Below are 11,294 nucleotides of genomic sequence, written 5' to 3' on the forward strand. Positions count from 1 at the left end.
TCTCCTACACAAACAGTCCCTAATCAGGGTTTTTCTTGTTTTACAGGAGCAACAAGTTTTTGAGAGCTCAAATGGATTTCATACACATCCATATATCTCAAAGTACCATCATACAAATTTTCAAACTTCAATTCACTCAGACGCACCGTCAGCAGCTCAAACAGTCAACAGACGACCCGTTTGACCAAAAAGGTCAACAGACAGTCAAAAATGAAATTTTTTGTCAAAGTCCATATTTTGTCAAAGGATTCATCATTTGATCATTGGATGATCATAATTCATCAAGGAAAGATCAAAAATCAACAAAACCCTAAGATTCAAAATTAGGGTTTTTGCCTGAAAAGTCAACTCAACTTTGACTGATCATAACTCTCTCATCCTTCATCCAAAAAATTCAAACCAAAGCTTGTTTTGAAGGAAATTCAATTATCTTTCAAATGCCATTGATCCCATGGTCATTGGATTCACCATTTGAAAAATATGATCAAAGACATTACAGGTCATTTTCAAAGTCAACAAAAAGACACTTTTTTCAAAAGGACACACAAGGAGCTTCAAAAATCATTTTGACATGAGACCAAAGACATTGGTTAGAGGACTCTTTGAGGTTTCCAAAAAGTGCAAGATCTCCTTCATATTACAAAAATTGAGGGATTTACACCTTGTTGAAGTTGGCTAAATTTTGGGAAAATGCATGAAATCAACATTGCTCAAAAATGTATTTTTTCCAAATGGGGCCAAGTTTTCATGGTTCAAACATCTTTGCCATGTTATTATGGGCCTCCCACGACCAAGACAAGGCCCACACCATTTTTATTCATTTTTTGCTTGATTTTATCTTATTTTAAGATTAAATAAAAAGTAAAAATGGAAGGATAATGGATGACTTAATTTCTAAGCATGACTCATCAAGGGAATCAATTAAACTCTGCCCCAAGCCAAAGTACAGCAGAAGGAGAGTTGAAAGTCAAGCCATGGTAGCTTGAATGCCAAGCCATAAGTGTTGAAAAAGTCAAGAATTCAACAAAAGCACTTAATGCTTTTAGCTTAGTTTTTAAGCACTACAATGTCTATATAAGAGCTATAGCACTTCAGTAATAAAGGGACACGAATCAGAAACAAAGCCTTGCTCATATACACTTGTAATCACTTGAAAAAAATTCAAAGAAAATTCAAATTCGAGTTTTTAATTTCAGTCCATTTCAATACAAACTAAGCACTCAAACATCATCCTTGAACATCACTGAAACTATCTCAATCAATTGCAAGCCTTGAAGCTCACTGAATCGAGCTACACAGGTCAAAATGTGTTCAAACTAAAATCAATTCGTATCTGGTTATTCACACATGTTTAACAAGATGTAGACATACTATTGAGTTTGGTTTGAGGTGTAGATCATTTCTGGAAACTTAATTGAAGTTTGGACACGTACAAACGAAATCACCATTTTAGGGTTCATAGCTTCAAAATTAGGGCTTTCCAAATTAGGCAAAATTAGAGGTTCTAATTAGTACCATTGAATTCGCATGGACCAAACGAATTGAACTGATAGGTCGCGCCAAGTTTATGTGTACGTTTGACCCTATTCGCTATTTTGCAGGTTTAGTAAGTAACCAATTACAGCGCTTTTGGTAAGAAAGCGCTATTAAAAGTCTTGTCTGAAGGTTGAAGACGAAGACGTGTCACCCACCTATTGGTTCTGACGCGCGCGTTTTTTTAAATATAACCCTGGGTTTCAGTGTTTTGCAGGCGTGTCATAAGTGATGTTCCCTCACCATCTGGACCATCTGATCTCATTTATGACTCATCCAACGCTCCAGATCACGCGTGCACATCATACTCCCTCACTGATTACCACACAGGATCAGTATCCTTTTATTTCTATTTTATTTTCTATTTTATTTTAATTTCTTTGTTAAATTAATTAAAAATAGTTTTAAAAATCCAAAAAATACACAAAAAATATTTTTAGACTTCTAAAATAATATATTATTTTCTGAAATAAAAATATTTTATTTTCTTCATAATTTCAATATTTTGCATAATTAATTAGTATATATTTATATATTTGCTTTTTAATTATTCTAACCAATCAAAAAATCATCAAAAAAATTGTTCTTTATATTAAATATTGTTTATATATTATAAACTAATTTTGTACATATTTTGAATAATTTTCTTTTTAAGTTTTAATTATTTGTATAATTATTTGCATAATTATGTTTTAATTAACTTAAATCAATTTCAAATCAATTTCCAAAAATTCCAAAAAAATTAGTTTTGTTTTAAAATTAATTAACAAATATTTTGTACATATTTTAAACTTAATTTCTAGGTTTAAATCTTTTTTCTTCATTTTAATTTAATTAATCATGCATTAATTATAATTAAAACCAATCATAAAAAATCCAAAAACATGCCTTTTATTTTTCTTGCAATTTAAATTCCTAGATAAATGTATAGGATGTCAAATTCATGTAAATAGGCTAGTTTACATTTCCTGCACAATCGATGTAATAGCGTAGATTTACTTTCCGCACTTTACATTTCCGCACTTTAATTTCCAGCAAATATAAACTGCGTGTATGTCAAAGATAAAATTGAACCGTTAGATCACTAACTTCAAAGATAAATATCTGAATCCAATCACAATCACACTTGCACCTCTTCAGGTAATCCCTTCTCATTCCTTTCAAAATCAAAGTCAAAATTCCACTGTTTTGAGTACAAAATCGAACCTTGCTTTTATATCCGGTGAAAGGATAGATTTTTAAAGGAAATAGGATAAAGATCTTACAACTCAGGGTAGACCTCCTAGTTTGCTTGCTCAAATCAAAACAAACAAAATTCTCATACACTGTTGATTTTTCAAAACTTTCAAAAAGACAATACTTTGTATACATCCAAACACGGATTATTACAAAGTTAACGTTCTTTTCAAAACATCTTTCGAAAGATAAACAAGCATTTTGTATACATCCACACACGGATCATTACAAAATTCAATTTACAAAGGTATTTGAAACCACATATGAGCAATTTCAGAGCAATTGAAAAGTGATCGAAAAACAAGTGAGCTAAGCAAACTTAAGAGCCCATGGATAACCATGGATACAAAGGGTGCTAACACCTTCCCTTTGTATAACCTACCCCCTTACCCAGAATTTCTTAAAGGTCTTTTTTCTGTTTCTTTTATAAACCTTTCCTTAATTGGATAAAATAAAAGGTCGGTGGCGACTCTGTGAATTTTCAAAAATGCGAAAGCATTAAGCGACAAAAAAGAGTCAGTTCACGTATCTCTACAGATCAGAGGTATGGCCCGGTATTAAAAAAAATCGGAGGTCCACACTATATATTGTGGAGTTAGCTCTTCTCGTATACCCATCACGCCCAAATCTAGACGAGCATTAATACCATCCTTTGTCTTGCCTTGAATGTTGAGAAGTGTTTCGATTACACTATCACATACATTTTTCTCCACGTGCATCACATCAATACAATGTCTTACCTCAAGACTAGACCAATATGGAAGATCGAAGAAAACCGACCTCTTTTTCCATATATTATTCACAATAGGCCGCTTTTGGTACTTTCCAAAAACAGCATTAATGCCCTTTTGTCGTTGATAAACTTCCTCTCCAGTTAAGGGCTTTGGAGCAACACCATACTCTTGTTCCCCATTGAAATCTTTCCGCAATCTACGATATGGATGATAACGATTTAGAAATTTTCGATGCCCGAGATAAACAGTCTTCTTTCCTTTTTCAAGCTGATGGTAACATGTGTCTTTTTCACATATAGGACACGCTTTATGCCCTTTAACTTTATACCCAGACAAATTGCCATATGCCGGAAAATCGTTGATGGTGCAAAACAACATGGCACGCATATTGAACTGTTCACCAGAATGCGCATCGAAAACATCCACCCTTCCTCCCACAACACTTTTAAATCATCGTTCAGTGGACTTAGATAAACATCTATGTCGTTTCCTGGTTGTTTTGGGCCCGAAATCATCATGGATAACATCACATATTTACGCTTCATGCACAACCTAGGAGATAGGTTGTAAATCATCAGAAGAACAGGCTAAGAAGTATGGTTAGTATTTAGATTACCAAACGGGTTCATTCCATCAGTAGAAAGTCCAAGTCTAAGGTTTCTCGACTCTTTGCCAAATTTTGGAAACAAAGAATCTATTTTCTTCCATTGCAAAGAATCAGCTACATGGCGGATTTGTCCATCACATTTTCTTTCTTCTGCATGCCATCTAAGATTCTTTGCATCATTTGCATTAGCGAATAATCTCTTGAACCTTGAAATTATTGGTAGGTACCATACCACTTTCGCGGGAGGACCCTTTTTGACCTCATCATCATCACTAGATTCACCATGTCTCTTTTTGTAGCGTGACGCCTTGCACTTCGGACAATGGTTATAGTTTACATACTCTTTTCTGTATAATATGCAATCATTAGGACATGCATGTATATTTTCATACTCCAAACCCATCGGACACAGTATTTTCTTCGCCTCGTAATAACGACTTGGCAGTACGTTACCTTCTGGAAGCATTTGTGTCAACAATTCAAGCAATTCGGTAAAACTTTTGTCAGTCCACCCGTTAATTGCCTTCAGATTAAACAATTTTAACACGGCTGACAAACGTGTAAAATTTGTGCATCTCGGGTACAAAGGTGTATCCTTGTCATTGCATAAACTATCATACGCATGTGCCCTCTTAAACGAATCTTGTCCAATATCACACATCATGTCTTCCAGACGATCATCCATTTCTACACTAACATTATCTCTTTGCGACACATTTGAAATTTCTACCACTTCACCGTGCCATATCCATTGTGTATAGTTTTGACAAATCCCTTCACAAATTAGATGATCCATGATTTTTTTCTTACTAAGCTTTGGTTCTTTATTTGTACAACGAACACATGGACAGAGAAAAAGCGTAGGGTGACTATCTTCAGCATTACTTTTAGGAGGAGGAAGATCTTTTTTAGCATTACTTTCAGCAAACTCTAGAAATTCCATCACCCCATGTTCGTACTCATCACTTAATCGATTAGCTCTCATCCAACTACGATCCATACCTACAACGTAAACTTAAGAACAACTCAAACATTGGTGAAATTTGTATGAACTCATTTTGTAATATATATATATATATATATATATATATATATGTATATATATATATATATATATATATATATATATATATATATATATATATATATATATATATATATATATATAATTGTTATAACATATGTTATGAGGGACAACACTTTAGGCTCACTAAAGTATTCTTTTAATTAATACTTAGAATCAATTCTAAGTATAGTTTTTATATAATATCAAATAATGGTTAAAGCATATGTTATGAGGAACAACACTTTAGGCTCACTAAACTATTCTTTTAATTAATACTTAGAATCAATTCTAAGTATAGTTTTTATATAAAAAATAACAAAGAGAGCAAAGTAATTTTACACAAGATTTCAAATACTAGTATATGAGAGGGAGTACTAGTAACATATACTAGTATATATTTCAAATAATGAAAGATACGTTTAAAGTTAAAATTGAAGTGAACTCAATAGGTTTTTCATGTGGAAAGGAGAGTTTTCTGGTTTTTCTACAACATGGGCTTGGCATGATCAATATATATGATGAAGCTGGCAAGGAACTACTTCAATGGAACTTTTTTCAGCTGATATGATGCTAGAATAATTGTAATTTTGGAATGTTAGTCCTTCACATAGGACACTACTATTTTGCTGCATAACTTTTGGTATAACCTTACCCTTTTTGTATTACAAGGAATAAATAAACTCATATTTTGTATGTTATATAAGACTTGTTGTAAAATCACACATTGTTATTGGATCAAACATGTTTTCAACTTCAAGTGATGGTTTTTTCTGTTAAGAAATCTGTTGTAATTAAGATCTTTAGCTTCTAATAAATCTGCATAATATCTGCACAAACCTAAGTTCTTTAGACTAATTGTTAAAGATTTTGAGATGAAGAAATTGATTTGACAGCATTGTTTTGGCTATAGCTATTCCAAATTTTCATTATATGGTATGGTATTGTTAAGGTAGACATGTATCTTGGTCCATGTTCTCTGTCATTGCAATTTTGGAACACAAGATCTCATACATGACAGACAACTAAGTGTGAGATGAGCTAGTGGTTGTATTCAAAATTACAATCATGTAGGTATCATATTAAATTAGCTTTTCATACAGAAAGATCTTTGGTTTACAGAAAACATACCGGAGAAGATAGATACGACGATGTTTGGTGGTGGCTGGTTGGTCGCGGGTTCAACAGCGAACGGTTGCGGCCGTCGCAGGTTCACCAGCGAGCGGGTTCAGTCACGGCGGAGAACGGTCGCGGGTTCAGACGGAAGAGAGCTGTGCGGCGTTTGGCATTACGGCTGACAGCAGTCGCGGAGTTTGGAGTTTGGCGTTTGGAGTCGTGAAGAAAGAAGAAAAAAGAAATGTTTGAGTTTTAGTAGAAAGGGGGCTAGGGTTTTAGTGAAAAAGAGGGATTTTTCCATCGGTGCAAATTTGGGCCGATGTAAAAGCCCAGTTAGCAAACTTTTCCCATCGGTGTATACATGGGCTGATGTAAGTAAGTACCAACTAAGGGCACTTTTCCCATCGGTGCAAATATGGGCCGATGTAAACGCCACGTTAGCAAACTTTTCCCATCGGTTAGTGTTAGCACCGATGTAAAAGACCTTATAACCCTTTTTCGTTTTAATTATAAGTTTGCCACCGCGTTATTTTTCCCATCATTTGAGTTAAATGTCTGATGTAAAATCACTAAATCAAAGTTTTTTCCCATCATTTGAGTTAAATACCTGATGTAAAATCCTTTGACAAATATTTTTCCCATCAGTTATCTTAATACCTAATGTAAAATCTTGAAACCAAATGTCTTATTTTTAGTAGTGACTTATTAAGTTGTTTGTGCAGGCAGAAGTAGTGGGCCAGACCATAATGTGGTTAACTCTTCATTCATTATAGTGGGTTGTGTGTAATGATTTTGACATTTCTATTATTCTAAATTTTCTACAAATGTATGAGGTCAATTTAATTTCATATTTAAAATAATATATTTGTTTTTTGTTTACTCATTGATATACATTTCATTGGAAGTGATATATGTAACACCCCATTTTAAAATATTTAATCGTCGTAGTATTTTATTTGATTGACTTTGTTTTGGGTGTGTGATCAAACGCGTAAGCGAAGTACCCTTACCGGAGCGGGTAAATTAAAAATGTCGGAATAGCATTAATTTAGTAATAATAGACTTGGGTGGTATTATTATTAGTAATAATATTAATATTATTATTATTAATATTACTATTATTTTTTTATTGTTACTATTATTTATATTATTATTAGAATTAGTATTATTAGTATAATTGTTAATACTATTATTATTAATAAAATTAAGGAAATTAGGTTGGCTAAGGGCAAGAGTGGTATTTTACTAATAAGTATATAAGGGTCTAAAGAGAGGAATTAGGTTTTTAGAATCATTTATGCATTTGAAGGCTAAGGGAGGAGGAAGAACAAGGAGGCCACTAAGAGATTTCCCCATAGTCAACACAATTTCCGGAATCGAGGTAAGGGTGAGAATCGGTTCATTATAGGTGATTTAATCATGAGAGGGTAGTGAGGGGTCCTTTCCCTCGTAGGAATTTCATATGTTAATCTTGTTCGGTATAACTGTTTAATTTGAATTGAATAACTTGTGTGATCGAAGAATTGAATTGGTGTGAAATCTGTATTTTTTTGTGGTGGTCACACTCTTGACGTGTTGCTGTGAATCCATATAGTGCCTTAGGTGGGTCTTCATGGGGCGAGGGCTTCCTAACTGATGCGGAAGTCACGTGTATTCTGTTTTATCTCTGCATGTTTACATTAGTTAGCTAATATAGACATACTTAAGTTATACTAATTTATTAGAAAAGATCACTAAGTGGTGTTCTAATGATTATTTTAGTGGAGACTTTATATTAGAAGGATGCTGCATGATTAAGTGGCTTAATTATGATAACAAGTAGTAACAGAAGGTTAGTATAAGTAGTAGAAAATTCTATTTAGTAGAAAATCGAATAAATAGAATTAGTAGTCTCAGTGAGTCGCAGAAACGTATATCCCTAGTAGTAGGAAATGGTGGCACTAGTAGACTACTTGATACACTTGTTTCTTAGTTTCACAGAAAAGTAATCTAAGTGTTATAGCAAAATTTGGATGATAGAAATATAATACCAGTGGAAGTGCATTATCAATGTTGAATGGCAGCACACATGTGGATTAATAATTGAAATTTTTTTATCCGAAATAATGTAATTATTTGTGGTGTGCTGTATTTAGACAGCGAGTGTAATTTCGATGTGAATTACGGTAAGCGTGGCTTACGAGTGATCAGAAGAATCGTGTGATCAGGAGGATCGTGTAATATACATAATGTTTAATTTAAATATGTATATTGTTCGTTGGTGCATTGCATATCATAGCATTGAGACTGCTAGGTGAAAATCTTTGGTAGATGCCTAGTAGGTCCGGACTCACTTGTGGAGTTGTGTTGGGGATAATTCGTTGCTCGATGGAGTGTATGCGAATTATCCGGATTCCCTGCGAATCGGGTTCGATTGAATGAACCGTGTTTTGGTACCACATGCATTTGTGTCAATTCATGGAGTCACATTTCATTAATGTAATTGATTGTTAAATTGTGATTGAATTGATATGTGTGTTGTAAATATGTGACAATGTGTGAATGGTGTGAGTACTACTCCTTAGCATGTATTATTCACTGTTATTTAATGAATGTAGTTCTCACCCCCTTTCTTGTTTGTTGTGGCTATGCTTCTTCGGAAGTACAGATAATTCGGGTACTTAAGCTGTACGTGGAGTACGTGTTGCTTGATCGAGTCTTAGGAGTCGCTCTGATACGTAACACGGGAATATTTTTGGGAATTTATTTCAAATGTTACTTTATTGAATTTTGTTACGTATCGCTTTTAAATTCTAATTTTTGGTGAACCACATGTTAAGGTGGATTTTATTCTTTGGTGGCAAGTGCGTCGTGATTTATTTTAAAATAACAACTATTTCCGCTGTATTATTGATTTTTGTGAGAAACGAATAAATAAAGTATTGAGACTTTAGTTTCTGTTTTATTTGAAAGATGTGACATTCCACTTGTGTTGTATTACTCTGATAATATTATTACTATTTTACCGTAATTTTTAAATTGGGAAAAGTGGGGTGTTACAATTGGTATCAGAGCAGGTCGGTTCAATCGGCCAAATGTAGTAGAGTCGGTCCTTAGTTTAAGAGTAGACTTGTGTGTTCTTCTAATTGTATTTTGGATTGTTGGACAGAATGGCAAGAAGGAATGATGCTGCTCTTGCTGCTGCACTGCAAGCTATGGCGCAGTCGGTGCAGAATAACAACAATCAAAATGCTGGAGACCTGCAATTTCGCAACTTAGAGAGGTTCCAGAGCAACAAACCGCCTAAGTTTGAAGGTGGTATCATTGATCCAGATAATGCACAGAAATGGCTGAAGGCTATTGAGAAGATCTTCAGGACCATGGGATGCAATGAGGATCAGAAGGTATAGTTTGGTACGCACATGCTGGAAGATGAAGCTGAGGACTGGTGGGATAACAGTCGTCAGAGAATGGAAGATGCAGGTACTGCTATTACTTGGGCAGTGTTTCGGGCTGAGTTCCTGGAGAAGTACTTTCCGGAAGATACTCGTAGCAAGAGGGAGATTGAGTTCCTAGAATTGAAGCAGGGGAATATGATTGTTGATGAGTATGCTGCTCGATTCGAGGAATTGGTGAAGTATTGTTCTCACTACAATACCAATGAGGCTATGAATTCCAAGTGCATCAAGTTTGAGAACGGGCCGCGTCCCGAGATCAAACAGGGTATTGCTTGTCAAAAGATAAGGAACTATCCAGAGCTAGTGAGCAGAAGCAGAATCTATGACAATGATAACCGAGCCAGGATTGCACATTACAAAGCTGTGAATGATCGGAAAGGTAATCAGAACCGTGGAAAGCCGTATAGTGTTCCTGATACTAAAGGAAAACAAAAAACTGCTTTTGGGAAGAAGCCAAGTGGGGGAGGAGGATTTGCTTCCAACCCCATTGTTTGCTTCAAGTGTGGTACTGAGGGACACCGTGCTAATGAGTGTCCAAAGGATGTTAAGAAATACTTCAAATGTGGGAAAGCAGGTTATGTGGTAGCAGATTGTAGAACTAAGGTGCCTACATGCTACAACTGTGGTGAAGAAGGTCATATCAGCACTCACTGTCAGAAGCCAAAGAAGACTCAGGGTAATGACAAGGTGTTTGCATTAGTAGGAGCCCAGTCTACCAATGAGGACCGAACAGTAAAAGGTACTTGTTTCATCCATAACACTCCTTTGATTGCCATTATTGATATGGGTGCAACCCACTCGTTTATTTCTGTGGACTGTGTGAAGAGATTAGGACTTGTGTCGTCTACTTTAGATCGGAGGATAACTATTGAAACTCCATCTATTGGTTTTGTGGCTACTTCTTTAGCGTGCTTGAATTGTCCTTTGACTATATTTGATAGAGATTTCGGAGTGGACTTGATTTGTTTGCCACTCAGTAATCTGGACGTTATTTTGGGAATGAACTGGCTAGAGTTCAACCGTGTGTATATTGACTGCTTTAGGAAAAGGTTGTTGTTCCTTACTCCTGAAGAGGAAGCGTTGGCGGATTCGTTATCTACCAAGGAGATGAGAATATTATTGGAGGATGAATCTAAGATGTTTGCTGTGTTTGCTTCACCGTCTGTTGAAGGCAAAACATCAATTGAAGAGATACCGGTGGTGAATGAATTTCTTGAAGTATTTCCTGGTGATATTACAGAATTACCTCCGAAGAGGGAAGTCGAATTTTCTATTGATCTTGTTCCTGGTACTAGGCCTATTTCTATGGCGCCATACAGGATGTCTGCGTCGGAATTGTCAGAGTTGAAGACATAAATTGGTGATTTGTTGGATAAGAAATTTATTCAGCCGAGTGTATCACCGTGGGGAACTCCAGTGTTGTTGGTGAAGAAGAAAGATGGTAGTATGCGTTTGTGTATCGATTACCGTCAGTTGAATAAAGTAACCATTAAGAATAAATATCCATTACCAAGGATTGATGATTTAATGGATCAACTTGTTGGTGCCCGCGTGTTTAGTAAAATTGA

General features: G+C 35.1%; 1 protein-coding gene across 1 annotated transcript; it reads left to right on the forward strand.

Moving 5' to 3' along the window:
• The first annotated feature begins 9,690 nt into the window (after positions 1-9,690).
• LOC131626271 (uncharacterized) lies at positions 9,691-11,082 on the forward strand. Its single transcript, XM_058897102.1, has one exon. It carries the CDS (start codon positions 9,691-9,693, stop codon positions 11,080-11,082), a length of 1,392 nt encoding a protein of 463 aa, XP_058753085.1.
• Positions 11,083-11,294: the final 212 nt, after the last annotated feature.

This window comes from Vicia villosa, unplaced genomic scaffold (assembly GCF_029867415.1).
Source record: "Vicia villosa cultivar HV-30 ecotype Madison, WI unplaced genomic scaffold, Vvil1.0 ctg.000279F_1_1_3, whole genome shotgun sequence".
NCBI classification, from domain to species: Eukaryota; Viridiplantae; Streptophyta; class Magnoliopsida; order Fabales; family Fabaceae; genus Vicia; species Vicia villosa.

Coding starts and splice junctions, on each gene's coding strand:
- LOC131626271 (XM_058897102.1), top strand. CDS start 9,691: ATGCTGGAAGATGAAGCTGAGGACTGGTGGGATAACAGTCGTCAGAGA.